This window comes from Scleropages formosus, chromosome 22 (assembly GCF_900964775.1).
Source record: "Scleropages formosus chromosome 22, fSclFor1.1, whole genome shotgun sequence".
NCBI lineage: Eukaryota > Metazoa > Chordata > Actinopteri > Osteoglossiformes > Osteoglossidae > Scleropages > Scleropages formosus.
In genome coordinates, this window is record NC_041827.1 from 18706656 (window position 1) to 18724509 (window position 17854).

General features: G+C 50.0%; 1 protein-coding gene across 1 annotated transcript; it reads right to left on the bottom strand.

The window, feature by feature from the left end:
• Positions 1–1261: 1261 nt before the first annotated feature.
• Positions 1262–10109, bottom strand: cass4 (Cas scaffold protein family member 4). Its single transcript, XM_029247972.1, has 7 exons — positions 10089–10109; positions 9597–9968; positions 8008–8094; positions 7104–7214; positions 4762–5943; positions 4331–4390; positions 1262–2145 (listed from the first exon to the last, which is right to left on the bottom strand). The coding sequence occupies exons 1-7, from the start codon at positions 10107–10109 to the stop codon at positions 1744–1746; spliced, it is 2235 nt and encodes a 744-aa protein (XP_029103805.1). The 3' UTR covers positions 1262–1743.
• Between the last annotated feature and the right edge of the window lie 7745 nt (positions 10110–17854).

Here is a 17854-nt window from a genome sequence, read left to right on the forward strand (position 1 = left end):
ATTAGTACTTTATTAGAAAAGTATTATTATCCAAAACCTGTGGCAACTTATTTATTACCTTTCTGCTATGACTGTGTTGTCTGTGTTGTGCCATTCCCAGGTGCTTTATGGGACACCTTTGTCCATGGCAACTTACGCTGAATTTGTACTCTAAGCTGCTCCCAGTGATTCGGCTTCATATAAAGCAGGGTATTTTTTACTGCATCAGTTTAGGGTAAGAGCCTCGATTAAGGGCCCTGCAGCAGGATGTGGGATTTGCAAGGCAACAACTCCAGCCGCTGGACCACCTGCTGCCTATAACACCAGGGAGTGCAGTGTTTATGACTGCTGCCTTGCAAACGCGTAAATCACCATAAAGTTCCATGATCTAATGTGGTAAATTGTCTTGAATAAAGGTGTCACACGAGTAAAAGACAAAATTCTTGAAAAATACAGTATAAAATGCAGTAGATAGTGACCTTCTCTATGATGGGATGGAACTGCAAAACCTCCCAGCTCAGGCTGTTCACATTTATCCGTGGGAATGACAGTTCTGTACACGCTTGTGTTGCATCATGGGAAAGAGAGAGTGTTTGGGGTCTTGTTTACACACACAGGAAACGTAGTTAAAAAAAACACAACATCAAATATTAAATACACGCAAAACATTTAAATATTCGGAAATTCCGTTTACGAATTTTAAAACGGTCTGTACAAAAAATATGGAAGTATCAAACGCATCTATATTTATTCAAATTATACACGTATTGAGTTTAGGAGATTCAGTATATTTTGGGGAGAAAAAAAAAAAGTAATGAAAACCATGTCGTATGTTGTTTTTCACAGGTTTCATAGCTATAACTCATTTTTTTTTGCAAACAGGAACCTAAAATAACGCACTTAACTGATCATATGGGACAAGTCGATACTTTATACTGTATTCACATCACAGCGATTGCACGTGGGCATTGCGACCCTGCCTTCGTCTCTTCTTGCCTTCAAAACGCTCATGGCCCATCAGTTCCAGTAGCATCACGTCACTGCGATTAACCCTGGGTTGTGCCGGAGACAGCGTTCTGTTGTCGGGTTCCTGCCTATTATAATTAATTATACAGCAATTATAAAACATAAATGATCATCTAATGTTGCGTTACGCCTTCTAAACAAGCTCAGTGCTAGTCATTATCACACATTCTACACTTCTTTTTGGAGTCTATGGTCTTATCTGAAATGATACCGTGTGTGTGAGCTCGCGAATATGATATCTGATGCTCTATTATAATTTTATAGTATGCTATTTATTACAGTCTCACCCATTCGCCCACCCTTTCGTATGTCCAGATGTGACCGCACGCACAAAACGTACAAAATGTGAATAAAACTGATAAAATTCAGTGAAACGTGTGGTCGTTAATTGCATGAGTTCAGATGCCTGGTGCGGAGGGTGTCATGAAGCCGTACGGCAATCAGGCGAGAGAAACCAAGTTCATGATTTATGATCCGGACTTCTGTAAACGGGTCAAAGTTGACGGTAAGACCACCCCAGGGTTGAAGCGCTCATCTCCTCTAGGCTAAAATGAGTGGGAAAAGCAGAAGGGTAATTTTGCACTACCTGTCAATATACAGTACATAAATATAAAATACAAAATCACTAAAAAAAAACAAAGAAAAAAACTGGGTTGTGACAGAGGGTAGACCGGGATCGGCGGGCTGAACGGTCGCTGGTCTGGCAGCGAGGGGAGACGCAAGGTTGTCGAGCGGGACTCAGTCTGTGCTGCTGAGGCTGTGGTCCATTGACGCCCGGTAGAGCTGCGCATGCTGGGCCAGATCTCTGGCCACCTCCAGGGCGGCCTGCAGGGCGGCGCTGTTGGGGAACTGCAGCGCCGCATCCTTGGTGGCCAGGGCCAGGTTCTTGAGCAGGGCGCACAGGTGGGTGCTTTTACACAGCAGGTCCTGGTTGGCGGCGGGGTTCCCGGGCGCCTCACGCCGCAGAGTGTCCACCAGCTTCTGGCCCACCATGATGACCAGCTTGCCACGGTCGATGAAGGAGTCAGGGGGCTGGCCCTCCAGCAAGCTGCTCGCGAAGGCGCTGATGGCCCTCTGGAGGGCGCCGAAGTAGAGACGGCAGTGCTCCGACAAGGTCTGCAGCGGTGTCTTTGCCACCATCTGCGTGCAGGAGAGAGGAAAGTGACGGGTTTCACATGTAGTCATAAAACAGGGTATTTATAGCCCCAAAGGCTCTGCTGTTGCCCTACTGCGGTTATTTACATTTATTTAGCGGACGCTTTTCTTTAGAGCGACGTACATCCCACAGAAAATACAATTTGTGCATCATGCAAAAAGCTGCATAAAACTTTACCAGAATATCGCAGATTCCTAATCACCTTCCTAGTAGTTTTTTTTTTTTTTTTTTTGAAAAAAAAACGGTCTAAATATTTATGTTACGTTGCAGAAGTGGCTCTGTAAAGGATTAATCCGAGCATGACCATGGATATACATGGCATACATCAGTGGAACACACTTTGTCACTCACACACCGCAGGTGAACCGGAACAGCATGTCTTTAGACTGTGGGAGGAAACCAGAGCGCCCAGAGGAAACCCACACAGGGACAGGGAGAACATGCAAACTCCACACTGAGTAAGTGGTGACCCCTGTCCAAACCCATGTCCTTGCGCACCACCCAGGTGCTGTGAGACAGCGGCGTTGCTCTCTAACGCCGTGTTGCCAACAATTTATCAGTTTCCAGTGATCGGTTTAATCAGTTTTTTTCAGTATTTATCAAGAGCAAACAGCTCGAGCTGCTTTATTGCTTACGGCAGGAGGGCAGATCAAGGCCGAGCGTCTCCTCGCTGATTTTCGTCTGCTTCAACGTCAAAGGCGGCACAAACAACATACAGGAGCACCCATGTTTCATGAAATGCAGCCCCATGGACCAGTGAGTCACTGCTCTTTTAGTGTGACTTACATTTATATTCCACTTTTTAGCTGCCACTTTCCCCTGCTGCAAGTTAGTGTTAAGTTTATTATTTACCCTGAACTAACAGGTAATTCAGGGGGTGCGTGGCATGGCGGGTTTGGCCTGTGCCCGCTCTCCAGTAGGTCTGGGGTTTGAGTCCCGCTTCGGGTGCCTTGTGACAGACTGGCGTCCCTTCCAGGGTGTGTGACCCCCCCCAGTCTTACGCCCTGTGTTGTCAGGTTAGGCTCCGGTTCACCGCAACCCCACTCGTGACAAGCGGTTTCAGCCAGTGTTGTGTATAGTAGGTAATTTTTTTTTACTGTGTCAGTTCAGGGTAAGAACCTAGATCTGCAGTAATACAGCAGGAAGTGGGATTCGAACCTGGGGCCTTCAGATGCAAACCAGTACCTTTAACTGCTATGCCACCTGCTGCCTTCTTTTCAGTTTCAATGTAATAGGTTAATATTATCAAAGTAGGATGAAGTAATAATATTGTCTAATAATACTTTGCAAAAAAGAAAGCAAAAAGCGAATCCATCTACATTCATTCTATTACATTCATTATAGTAACCTGTACACTACTTAGGGCAGTAGGTAGCGTAGTGGTCAGAGGTGCTGCCTTTGGGACTTAGGAGATGCAAATGTGAAGCCCACCTCCTGCCGTGGTACCCTTGATCAAGGTACTTAGCCTGAATTGATACAGTAAAAATTACTGTGCTTTATAGATAGATAAATCAGTGGGCATTGCTTTGGTGCAAAGTGTCAGATAAATGTAATATAAATTCTAAGGAAAAAGCTGCTTGTCTGGTTTGCTGTTCCTTTTTAAAATTTTTTTATTTTTTTTTTTTTTTATAAAAACCATACGTATCGGAGGTCTGCATTTTGTGAAAAAGCTATGTAGCTCCGGCACAAAAAAAAGTCACTGGTATCAATCTGCATAAACTATCTGTTCCTCCAGCTGGCACTTTTCAGCAACGTCCCCCAGCCCTTCATTCGCAGCAGACCAACATCTTTAGGTACAGACTGAATCTGCATAACCAATTATAAATCTGCACAACAGTTTCAGGCTATTATCTGCTTTACGTATCCAAATCCATATGGGGGTGCGGTGGATATGGGGGTGCGGTGGATATGGGGGTGCGGTGGCGCAGTGGGTTGGACCACAGTCCTGCTGTCCGGTGGGTCTGGGGTTCAAGTCCCGCTTGGGGTGCCTTGCGACGGACTGGCGTCCCGTCCTGGGTGTGTCCCCTCCCCCTCCGGCCTTACGCCCCTGTGTTCCCGGGTAGGCTCCGGTTCCCCGTGACCCCGTATGGGACAAGCGGTTCTGAAAATGTGTGTGTGATGTGTGTGCGTATCCAAATCCATTGCTCATACTCCGGCAAATGTAACGACCTGCTTCGACTTCTTGCTTTCCTCCTCCATCCGCTGCTGCTTCTCGAACTCCGTCTTTGTCTGGGGAAAAAAAAAGTCACACCAGTATAAATATTCACACTATGAGAGTATGAGTTTGTCTCAAGGTAAATGTAACACGGGGTGGGGGGGGTCAAGAGATCCGCGATGGACTAGGAACTGAGATTTATTCCTTTAGCTAATACTTTTCTCCAAAGTAAATTATTTACTATTACTGTACTTATACCGTATTTTAACAGCTTATTATATTAAGATACTTACACTGCTCTACCCATTTATACAGCTGGGCAATTTTTTACTGTGTTAATTCAGGTAAGTACCTTGATCAAGGAGGTAATTCAAACCTGGGTCTGCAGAATAGAAAGCAATGTCACTAACCACTACACCCCCTGTTGGTTAAAGAGCACACCTACCTGCAAATGCACGTAATCGCTGTCTTCTCCTCCAGAGTCGCCGATCTGCTGGTCGCCCTGCCGGTCGCTTCCTGTGTCCGTTTGGCTGCTGCCGCCAGGTGGGTCGGGCTCCTTTGGGGTCTGTTTGAAGAGCAGCTTGCTGTTGGCATTGAGGATGGACACGAGGCGGCGGATGTCCTCGGGGACGGTGCGCGCCACCATGACGAAGCGGTCCAGTTGGTCCGGCGTCGGCGGCGGCACGTCCTGGGCGAGGGCGTCAAGGTACCAGCCGCTGGCGGAGAGCGACTCCACGGCCTGCTGCAGGATGAGTCCCGAGTCCTCGAGGATGGACAGCTGGCGCTGCAGCCGCGCCTGCAGGTTGGCGTCGGTCAGGCGCCGGGCGTTGCCCCGCACATCCGAGGCGAAGCGCAGGAAGCGGGCCGTCGCGTCGGCGACGTCCTCGGCCGCGGCGCGGATCTCGTCCACGTGCCGAGCCAGGTGCTCCCTGCACCTCCAGCGGCTGCTCACGAACACCATGAGTCTGGGAACTGCCTGGCACACGGCCTCCTGCAGGCCGGACAGCTGCCGGCTCGCCTCCTCGGGGCTCAGCGTGACCTCGCGCGTCGGCTCCGGGGACGAGCTGCGGGAGCGGGCGAGGGGGCTGCCTTGCCGCTCTGCCTTCACGTCGTTCGCCTGCTCCGGCCCACCGGGGGCAAGCGTGGGGGCCGGGACCGAGTCCGTCTTGCCCCGAGGCTTCTGCACGGGGGGTAGGGGCACTCGCCGCCTCTGCGAGCTGCCCGTGCCCTCGTAGCGGGGCTTTTCCTGCGCGAAGGGAGGAACGGCACAGGCGGGGGTGCCCAGACTTCGGCTGCTCGGCAAAATGTCATACACTCCAACCTGGGGAATCACGCACGGGGGGCCCTCTTTGTCCAGGGACTGTTTTGGCGAGGTGCTCGGCTTGGGGACATCGTACAGCGGTAGCGCCGGCCAGGCTCGGGGGGGGGTGTCATAGAGCGGCCTCGCCGGACCCTTAACCGGCATGGTGCCGTAGCTGCCCTGATCCCCCGCGGGCTTCTCCGGAGACACGGGAACGTCGTAGATCCACTCGGACTTGCGTGGGCTGGGGAGGGTGCTGGAACCGCCGCAGGCCGGTTTGTGCTCAGCGTCCGTGACCAAAGACATGGGGATGTCATAGCTGGGGTCCTGTGGCATTTCACGGGGGGGGGGGGCAACAGGAAGTGCATCAATGTGGTGTCCATAAAATACTATCAATACTCTTAATTTCTGCTTTGTGTTTTTTTCTGGTCTTTTCCGATTATCCATCCACCCATTTTCTTGCCCGCTTGTCCTACAAGGGTCGCGATGGCAATAAGGAGAGCAGAGAGGCCCAGACGTCTCTGTCCCTCGCAACTTCGCCCAGCCCAGCCTGGGGGATCCCCAGCTGCTCCCAGACCAACTGGGAGATATAATCTCTCCAGAAGGGCCTGAGGTCGACCTCAGGGTCTCGTCCCAGTTGGCCGTGCCTGGTATCTCTCCAAAGGGAGGTTCCCAGGGGGCGTCCTTAACCCAGATGCCCGAACCATCTCAACTAGCTCCTCTCAATGCGGAGGAGTAGCGGCTCTACTCCGAGTTACTCCCGGATGGCCGAACTCCTCACCCTGCCACGGAGAGCGAGTCCCAACACCCTGCGGAGAAAACTCATTTCGGCCACTTGCATTCACGATCTTATTCTTTCGGTCATTATCCGGAGTTCACGACCAGCGAAGGGCTTGCGTGATCGAGGGATATCCAGAGCTATATTGTCGGGAGCAGTATGCTCCTGGGAGGGTCTCCCATGGCGACCAGGTCTAACGTGATTCAAAAATCCCCACAAGAAATGGAAACGCTGCAATGTTTACTCTGCCCGGAACAGGGTGACCGGAACCTACCCCTGGAGCCAGGCCTGGGGGTAGCGTTCCTAGGCAAGGGTCTGGGGGCCAGGCGGTCCGCGTAAGCTGGCCGGGCTCGGACCGAAAAGGCAACGTTGGGGGGTCACGTGGGCCCACCGCCCGCAAGGTCACCCCACATGGAGGTCAGGTGCAATGCCTTTCAGGCAGCAGTAGGGGGCAGGGTGGTGCGTGGCGTCATGGACCCTCGCGGCAGAAATTATCAACTGTTATAGCAATTACTCGTATTATGCTTATAATGGACATGCTGTCCTTGCTACATTTTATGGACGGGCAGTTATTGAAATTGGACGGATGGTATATGACGCAGCGGAATGAGTGGACCGTCTCCTTTTGAAGGTCACGTGAGAATGAACCGGAGCTACAATAAGCAGACTTGTTACCCATAATGCCCTGCAGAGGTCCAGCAAAACTCACATTGTTCTGCAGCCTGCCGCTGTACGTGGCATCCGTCGTCCGGCCGGCTCTGCCCTGCAGCTCTGATGACTGGACCGGCGATGCTGTCTGGGTCATGGATATACCCGGTAGCTGAGAGACGGAATATCGTAAAGTTACTAATTCTACCATTAAACCGCATAATGGGGTAATTCTTGCTTCTCTGTGCAGTGATACGTTTTGAAATTATATGACATAATTGAGGCGATTATATGATGTGAATGGACCCTCTGGCCTCATGTGAAAAGTCAGCGTGAGGAAGTGCGTCTAGGATGTTTTTAATCATTTATTGGAACGTTTAAATTTTTCACGTTTTCAGTTTAATCGGTTTCAGAGGAACACACGTGCATCACGATGCCATCGCAAAAAAATAAATTTTGAATATTGAGCAATATTCGGTACAATACTGATGTACCAATTAATTTGTCTAATTTATAATTACTGGTTATAAACAAACACGTTAAAAATTAAATTTGTATTAAAATTACAAAGTAACGTTAATTTATACAAATGTTTAATACAAACAAATTACTCACAAATTAATATGTTTCTGTGATCATTATCTTCACCGCAGTATACCGTTAATGTTTTCATGGATGATTTTTTTTTTAGTCATAACATGCTTATTGTCTATTGATTTCGTTTCGAAAAGTTTTTTTTTTTTTTTTTTTTTTTTTTTTTAACCTGCATTTACTTCAATAAAGAATAAAAAAAAAATAGCAAAGGGAATCTTGATCTGGTGAACCCTGCTGATCAATTTGGATCACATGAGCGTTACAGTATTTCTGCAATATTTTTCCACCAACCTGCTTTAATAAACAGGTTCCACAGCCCAAAAAAAAAAAAGCTGCACGAGGGATAAACGCGCCTCGGCGGAACGCGGTACCTTGTGGCTCCCTGCGCCGTGCGACACCCGCCTCGTCTGCGGCGGGACGTCGTAGTGCTCTGCCTTGGACCCCCCTCGTCCATCCATCTGCTCGCAGAGAGGGGAACACGCGTGAGCTCGGCCCCGGCGCACGTGCCCCCGCTCGGACGACGCGTTAGCGCATCACCCGGTTGCCGTAACAACGGGAACTCAACCTTTACGCACTTTACGCGTCGGTCTAATTGGGCTCCCTCCAAAATCGAGCCCCCCGGGGACGTCTGGGTTTTGCTAATAACGCCAAATTCTCCCGAGAAGGTGTAATGGAAACCGAGCTCCTTTCATCCGCCAAGGGGAAGCGGGCGAAGGTGTAGGAAGACGGGTAGCGGCCCAGACACCTTCCGCTCTCTCGGGGCCCCTGTTTGCACTTAGCTCTGTCTGAAGCCCATCCCCGGCCTCCTATTTTACAGGCCGTAAAGCCCCAGCGCGGCATGCCTGTCCTGCTGGGGAGTCCCCATCTGTTACCATTTTTACCAGCGGGGGCTTCCTACTGCACCGCTTCCCCACCGTCTCGATCACCAACCGCCCCCTCCACCCCTACCATCCTTCTGCACCAGGTCCTTCTTTGGTCCAACTTTTGGAACGAAGTTTACAAACGGAGCTCGTTTTCTCCCCGGTACAAATAATATATTCCACCTTAGGAGCTGTGAAAAAGTATTTTAAATTATATTTTTTCCCTCACCCCATTTCCTTTTTCTATTTTCCTTCCCTCCTTTTGCTGTTTTTTTTTTAACATTAACTTCGACTCGATCTTTTCTCACTTCTATTAGCACAGTGTAACGAAGCCGGAGGGTCGGGAGAACCTTCCCATCACCCCTTCCTATGTAACGTCTACGTGTTTTCGGTACGTTTAACAAGCGCCGGATGAATCGAGCCAATTCCTTCTGTGTTTTTGATGGCCGACGCTGCTACGGTGTGTGTGTGTGTGTGTGTGTGTGTGTGTGTGTGTGTGTGTGTGTGTGTGTGTGTGTGTGTGTGTGTGTGTGTGTGTGGAGTAAAGCGGCAAGAGCTTGTGATGCACTCTGTGGGAACAAAACAACGCGATGAAAAACACACAAAAGGCTCGGTTTCCTCCGTCATCTGCCGTCGTGATATAAAGAGGGCCCGAGTGACATAAAGGGACCGTGGTGTTGCGTTTATGTCATTTCCTTGGTTTAGAAGACAACGAAAGGTGCAATAGGTGTGAAAAAGTAATTCCATCTCCGCGGTCGCTCACTGGTTGCGTCACCTTTAGCTGCAATGACTGCAACTAAACACGGCCTGTACTTGCCGACCAGGGTCTCGCCACACCGCGCATGAGCTTTGACCCAGTCCTCCGCGGAGAACCCACGTCACCTGAAATTTAACGTCAAATTTAAATCTGCAGAAACCGTGAAGATTCCGGTTTTCTCCAATACTTTTTCACAGCTCAAGGCGGCCGTCAAGGGGTGCGCGACTGCTGTTCCGGGGGACCGCACGGCGCGCTGGTCTCCGCTCGATCTCCGGCCCTCGAGAACTCTACTTCTTCATTTTCGCCAAACTTCGGTCGCCTAAACGTGAGGAGAAGGCCTTACCTTGTAGGAGGAAATGGGCATTTCCAGGCCTTGTGAGCTCTGGCTCTTCGGCGAGGGGCCCAGACCCCTGGAGGCCAACTGGTGCGCGAAGGGAACTTTGTAGTTCCGGTCCATTGGTTCGTAGGTTTGGCTCGGGGATGGTCGGCACATGCTGGGGACCTGATAGGGGTTCTGAACTTCCACCTGCAACAGGTTGAGGAGGTGCAGGCGGTTGGCAGGGGCCAAGCCCTGGCGCCCGTGCAACGAGCACTTCCACCAGCCGTGACTGCCGGGCACGTTCAAGTCCATCACCGTGACGATGTCGCCCTTGCGGAAAGCCAGCTCGTCTGGACACTCCGCCATGTTGTCATAGAGAGCCTTGGCGAGCAATTTCTGCGGAAACAAGGGCACAGGGCAGGAGGACTGTAAGATGACGACCGGAACGGAAAAGCAAGAATCAGCGAAGACACCAGGAAGTGACTTTTTCCGACGCATTAAGATCCATCCTCTTACTATCAATAACCACTTGTGCATCGCGGGGTTGCGGCGGTGCAGAGTCAAACCGGGAGAAATACGGTGAGAAGTAGGGGACACCCTGGGCAGGATGCCACTCCATCTCAGGACATTCACAGACTCATTCGTCAAGACAACCCCTAAGGGCAATTTAGAGACGCCACTTCAGCTGAAACACGTGTCTTCGAACTGCGGGAGGAAACCAGAGCACCTGGAGGAAATCCACGCAAACACGAGGGGAACGGGCAAATTCCATACAGACTGAGCCAGATTCGAACCCGCGTGCAAACCCACAGCCCAGGAGTCGTGAGGCATCAGCAATACCTGCTGTGCCTCCCCTAATAAAACATGCTCGCTTCATGTGAGCAATGAAAACTGCATAGATTATTTTTTTTTTTTTAGGTTGGTGTGGTGGCACAGCAGGCCTGGCTGGGTCCTGCTCTTTGGTAGGTCTGGGGTTCGAGTCCTGCTTGGGGTGCCTTGCGACGGACCGGCGTCCCGTCCTGGGCGTGCCCCCTTCAGCCTTACGCCCCGTGTTGCCGGGTTAGGCTCCGGTTCGCCGCAACTCCTCTTGGGACAAGCAGATTCAGCCACGGTGTGTGTGTGTGTGTGTGTGTGTACTATATTTCTGACATTTAATTAAAAGACAAAACAAACAATGGGAACTGGGGAAAAATCCTTCGCTATTTTGGGCTCACAATGACTCATTATAGGAACGCTATTACAGGGTGCAAAGAAATGACACCTTCCTCAACAGTAGTGCTGTGCACCACAGCGCCGATGTTGGCCCTTTCGACTCACGCAGCAGTATTTCCGTAGGTCGGCGCGGGGCCCCTTCGAACCCCTGTGGGGCCCTTCACAGGAGAGGCGTGGCTCTAAAACACAGGCTTCGTGGCTGACGATAACAGCTTCAGGTGTCGCTAGGCACCGTGTTGTGACGGGGCTGGGAGATGCGTCGGACCTAGCGATGCTCCCCCCGGCAGACAAACGGCAGGATGATCAAGGGCTCATTACCGAAAGGACAGAATCCGCCTCCAACTGGATAACTGCGCCTCCGGAACTCGTACCCTTGGACACCGTTTTAGCGCCACGCAAAAGGAGCGAAATGTTGCCGGTCCCTCACTCTGACAGTTCTCAGGAAGACCTCAACGTGAAACTAGGACAAAGGGGCTTGTAACGTTCATATGATTTAATCCCGTCTTCTAAGAAGTCGTCTCGTTTTCGGCCCCGATGTGGTGCAATGAGAGCCCTCTGCCCCTCATAGCTGCTGAATCCCTCCCAGCATTCAAGAAGGGCTCAAACCAATCTCCTTCAGATCCACTCCACTCACAATCTCTCTCTCTCACACACACTTGCTGAAGCTGCTTGTCCCAACTGGGGTCGTGGCAAGCTGGAGCCTAACCCGGCAACACAGGGCGCAGTGCTGGAGGGGGAGGGGACACAACCAGGACGGGACGACAGTCCATCGCAAGGCACCCCAAGCAGGACTCGAACCTCGGACCCGCCAGAGGGCAGGACCTGGTCAAGCCCGCTGCCCCCCCCCCCATTTCCTGACTATATAAACACCCATCACACCACCTGTGAGCCCCATCCCCGTGTTTCCTATCGGTTCTGCACACAGGTACTGGTGTCAAGCGCAGTGGTAAACAGTAGCACTGGTCTGACTGAGCAGTTGCACATTTCGAAGTCGCCTGTCCGCGTCCAAAGCCCCTCGCCCGTTTCCGACGCGCTCGCTCTACTCCGAGACGGACGAAGCTGTGCGGACAAGCGTCTGCTAAACGAGCAAATGCGAACGCAAATGTACAAATTAACTTCGAGTGAAAGAAGCTGAGAAAACCACGGCGTTAAGACATTCGTCTCCCTTTCTAAGCAAGTTTTGCAAGTCTTCAAAAATAACACTTGGGTTAGTTTAACAGTGGTAGACACTTTGAGGAAAAAGGCTCCCGGGAAACAAATTAATTCACATTTATTCTTTCCGCCGATGCTTTTCTCCAAAGGGACTTCTGGGTAATTTTAGCGGAACGGTCGAGGGTAAGGACGACAGCCGGAGGTCGGGACCAAACCCGCGACTTTTGGATCCAGAGGCAGTAGATGTAACCCCTACGCCACCAGCTGTCCCATTTTATTACCGCTTATAATAAAAATACACAAGTAATAACTGATATTTTAAAGCTGAGCAGATGTATTTTAAGAGAGAAGCAGGCAGCCGTTGACTTTCTCACGCCCCTCTGCTTGCGGAGCCCTGCGGTGGCTGTGTTAAAGGGCGCTCGGGAACGGTGCCGAAACGTGGGGTTTTGTGGCCGCGACTCGTTGCCGAGCGCAGGAAGAGCAGCCGGGTCTCGGTCGACGAGCGGTCACACTTTACCTGACTGCGAGCTCGGCTGTTCGGGCCTCTTCCGGCACCGTGATGCTTGGATGACCTTTGAGACAAACGTGCTTGTATAAAACGGGTCCCAAACGGGACAGCAAAGTCCAAAAAAGTCGCGTTTCTCCAAAAGGCTCTTATTGTTGAACGTTTAATTACTGTGTCAGTTACCACTCATTTTTTATTATTATATGAAATTAATATGACCCAATCAGATATGCTGCCTGGTGCTCAAACTTTGCACCTCTATTATTATTGCTACTATATATTATTATTATTATTATTATTATTATTATTATTATTATTAATTCATTTGGCTGACAACTTTTTCCAAGATGTTACCTTACACTGTTATGATTTTACACTAAAGTACTTACACTGATTTATCCCATTATCCAGCTGGCAATTTTTTACTGTACCGATTCAGGGTAAGTACCTCGATCAAGGGTACTATAGCAGGATGGGGATTCAGAGGTGGTTCTTTAATTGCAACCCAAGGGCTCTAACCACTACGCCACCTGCTGACCCAACCCTTGTTTAATATTATGTCCAGACATTGTTTAAATTTCCCTGCTCAGATGGATAAAAACAGGAGCCGCCGCCGCTCGGGGCGACGCCGCGCTTTCATTAAGGCACTTTAACGAGCAACCAAACTTCAGCAGGTCATAAACAAGACAGGACATCCGATGCCTAAGGGCTCCTCACACCACCGGCCTGTTATTTTTCCCCCACTGCGCACACGCGCGCGCGCACACACGCACACGGCCCTGTCATCCGGTCCGCGCACGTGTCTTCGAAAGCCCTCGAACCACGCGTCCCCAGATTCCCGAGCTCCGCAGGTCCCACGCGGCCGAGCGTCCGGCGCACTCGCGGACGATCCAACGCGCGGCGGCCGCCGCGGCGAACCACAGTGACGTACTTGCGTACGAGCAGCGTGAGGACGGCTTCCACGCGCCCCGTCCGCTTAATGCTTCGAAATTATTCGATGGATCCAAACACCACAAGCTGAGGTGAACCGGAGCGTCCCTTCGCTTCCCGGGCTGCACCTGCTGCGAGTCTGTTGGGAACGACTGACCATCAGCTCATGGACGTCTCTAGGAAACGACAGCTGCAGCCCGGCAACAAATCAGGTTTTAGTGGATAAAAAACAGACTAATCCAGTTTTAAAAAAATAATCCAACATGGGAGATGATGGATGGATGGATGAGACGAGAAAACCCTCAGCCATGTGCTAATACCTGAATCCTGTTGGAAAGAGTCCAGCTAGCGCTCCAGTGAGTGTAGCATGGCAACATGGGTGGGGCCAGCAGGTGGCGCAGTGGTTAGAGCCCTAACATACAATCAGGAGACTTTGATTTAAATCCCATCTCCTCCTGTACTACCTTCGATCAAGACACTTGCCCTGAACTGATACTGTAAAAATTACTCAAGTGAATAAAAGGGTAACTCGGAGTAAGCAGATTAACACTTTGGAGAAAAGTGTCAGATAAATGAATTCAGAAAATGAATCGAGAAGGAAAAATAGGGCAAGGGGGGCGGGGGGGCAACGGGATGGGAGCTTGATCGGGGTCCAGCGTGGATCGTAGGTCCGAGAGTCGCTTGACCTGGCGCACGTGGAGCGACCGGCTCAGATTTAGACTGTACGCGCGCGCGCGCGCACACTCACACGCTGCCCTACATCCCCCGGCCGATAAGTCTATGCGGCTGGTGCTACCATACATGGTGCGGCCCATCTCTGTGGCCAAAGGATCTGCAACAAAGCCTCCTTTCAGCGTCCAGCTCGGCCCCCCGGCGCACCTGTCCAGGGTCCGAGATTGGAAGCGCTCCTCGTGCGCAAACCCCGCGAGCTGCCTGGGGTTTGCGCCCGCCCTGCCCCCAACCCCCACGACGGCTCCCCCTTGACGTACAGCTCCTGTGAGCTTCCAGCACATTCCGACGCACACAAACGAGGGGGGGGGCGGTAAACAGCATCCACATATTTACGGCTCACTTGGCCTTTTGTGCCGCATAGCTTACGCTACATGGAGGCACCAGGTGACATTGCGGTTAAAGCTTCTTCCACCTTTGGACTTGAAGAACCGAGGATCGAATCCCACGTCTTGCTGCAGTAGCCTAGATCAAGGTCCTTACCCTGAATTGACCAGTAAATTACTCAGCTGTATAAAGGGGTATAAATCAGAGTAACATCAACATTTTAAACTGCTTTGGAGAAAAGTACCAGATAAATGAGGGCGTAATCACAAAAATTTGAAGCTGCCACAGTCACAGATAATGTGCCGGACAGGGGCGCGACCACGCGATCGCGTGTCCGCAGCCCCCCGCACCCCCTCCCCACGCAGGCCAGCGCTGCTTTCAGAAAGTGAAGAATGACACGGAAACCTCAAACCGCACATCGCATTCCCGATAATGCTGCTCTGTTCTTCCTCAAAGATGTTTCCCAAGCAGTGTGATAAATTCCAGCGACACAATGAATACGATTACGGTTCAGATCAGATCGAGCGCAGCAGACTCGCTAAGATTTTGACTGGAGCTGCTCTCGAAAACAACGGACGGCTCTTCGGAGCGGCGGGCGGAGGTGTGCAGGAGCGCCAGATCATCTGTCGTTTGGTGTGTAAGCTGGAGACAGGTGCAAACTAAATTTGGTCATTAAAAAAAAAAAACACACACAAAGAAAATTTTCAGTTGTTATTCAGTCACAAACGTAAAGGCAGGTTTCACCGCCCTGGTACACCCGTCCCCCTTTGCCCTGTACCCCAATATTCGGTTTTTCACACATCTAGTTTGAGTTTAGCAATATCACTTATTGTTGACTGGTCCAAATTTTTGTTTATTTGTTCTTCCACATTCATTAAGCAGACACTTTTCTGAACCGGAACAGCATGTCTTTGGAGTGTGGGAGGAAACCAGAGCACCCCAAGACTTACACTGGTTCACTCATCCATACATCAGTGGAACACACGCATACTCTCTGTCACTCATACACTATGGGGGAACCTGATCAGCATGTCTTTGGAGTGTGGGAGGAAACCAGAGCACCTGAAGGAAACCCACATAGACAGGGGGAGAACATGCAAACTCCACACAGACCGAGCGGGGATCGAACCCATGTCCTCTCACAAAACACAGGCACTGTGAGACAGCATTGCTACTCGCTGTGCCATCGTGTCGCCCAGTTAACATTCGATCAATAAACTGTGTGTGTGTAAGACTGAGTCGCAATGCATTGTGGGAACCGTAAACCCTAGTCTTTGTTTACGGCCCAGCAGTCTGTGTTCCCACCTGTTTCTGTTTGTACACTCTGTTATGCACTAGTTCATTTTTTTTTTTTTTTAAATGTGATAAACTTTGCCTTCTGCATATAAATAACCATACGCACATTTAACAATCCACTCGCACTGTCACAATACTTTTCCTTTATGAATCACTCCGTTGTTAAATTTATTTTATACACACAAGCCCATTCATGAAAACCTAATTTCTGGAGCGGGTTTAAAATAACTGGACATTTCCCCTGTAATAAATAATCGAGCAAGTAATTGCATTATCTGGATTTTTGATATTTGGTCTGTTTTTCCAGAACAAATTAGGACTGGTTAACAGGGATAAGTGTACTTATCCTGAATTGATACAGCAAAAATCAAACACCTGCACAAATGGGTAAATCGCTAAATAGTTTCGTGTAAAAACCCAACACGATGACTGAGTGAAGATTTCGGCATGACTAAACAGACTAAGATGATGCCGGGATAAACCTTTCTGCAGCTACTCCTGTAATGCGAAAGTTTATATGTATCTCAAAAAAAAAAAATTTTCAAGAAAAAAAAAATCACTGGGAAGATGATCAGGAATCGTCGATATTCGGATAAAGTTTTACGCAGCTACTCGTGTGATGAACGTCGGTTCATATGGTGGAAAGACACAAACTAAGTGCACTTAAGAATCACACGTCTGCATCTAAGTGTCTCTTTCTCCTAATGTAAGGAACACTTTGTATTTTCTATGAGATGTATGTTGCTTTGGAGAAAAGTGTCTGATAAATGAATAAATGTCAATAGCCGTTATGAACTGTGTGAATAAGTACTAATAACACAACACTGATTAAAATCAATAAATTTATCCATATGTGTGAAGTTATGTACTAAGGAAATTATCGATGTATTACAGGGCGTTTTTTTTTTTTTTTTTGCATTTGCCGCAACCGCTCCTCCCAAGCGGGATCGAGGCGAACCGGAGCATAACCCGGCAACACGGGGCGCAAGGTCGAAGGAGGAGGGGGGACACGCTGGACGGGACGCCAGTCCGCCACAAGGCAACCCAGGCGAAGCTGGAACCTCGGACCCGCCGCAGAGCAGGCCCCGGTCAAACCCGCTGCGCCCCATGTACTATAGAGCCACACCATGCCCAGCGGGACCAGCTTTACAACATCCCATCTTGGCCATGATGTTCCTCATGAAAGACTTGCAAGACAGGAGTCCGGAACATGTGCTTTGGAACGTGGAACCTAAGTCTGAGCTGGATTCGAACCTCACCGCAGCGTGAGCTTCGGCAGCAGTAGTCAGCAGGCATGACGACGCCAGCCACAGCGGGTGGGTAAGAACGCACCCCTCCCCCCACAATTCTTACTACACGGCACACATTTACATTTAATTATTTTCTCTGACACTTTCCTATATAAAGCAACGTACAGAGTTGGGTCATTTTTTGTCAACCAGTAATGTGATCAGTTCAAGCAAAGTACAGGTGGTCCCCGGCTTATGATGGCGTTATATTCCGATAAATCCATCTTAAGTCGAAAATGTATTTAATACACCTAATACACACCTCTGCATGACAGACTGGGAGATGGGGATCGCTGCCTCTGCCCAGCATCACGAGAGAGCGTCGCCACGCGTATCGCTCGCTCGGGGGAGAAAGAGGGGGGGGGGGGGGGGGGGGGGGGGAAAAGGAAATTCAAAATTTGAAGAATGGTTTCTACGAAATGTCTATTGCCAGCTCACCATCGTAAAGTCAAAAAAAAATCCTAAGGTGAACCATCGAAAGTTGAGGAGCATCTGTATGTTGCTCAACATTACCACGGCACGAGGAGGGATGCAAACCAGCGACCCCCAAGACCAGAGTTGATAGATTTCTTCGTCCCATTACCTACTGCCACCTTTATAAACCCAGAACTACAGATGAACGCTCTACCCATGATGCATTGCCACTGTGGTTAATGTTCGTAAGAAGTTCAACGCGATTCGCTCATCCTGCTGTGATGTAAAGATTTGCTCGGTTGTTTAGTTGTGTGTTAAAGTTTGTAGTTCTGGATTATGGATGTGTGTTAGTGTCATCGTGGTGCCGTTTGACCCCCATGCAGTTCCATGTATAGTGCAGCTATGGCAGGTTTCACTGTGTTTTGTCG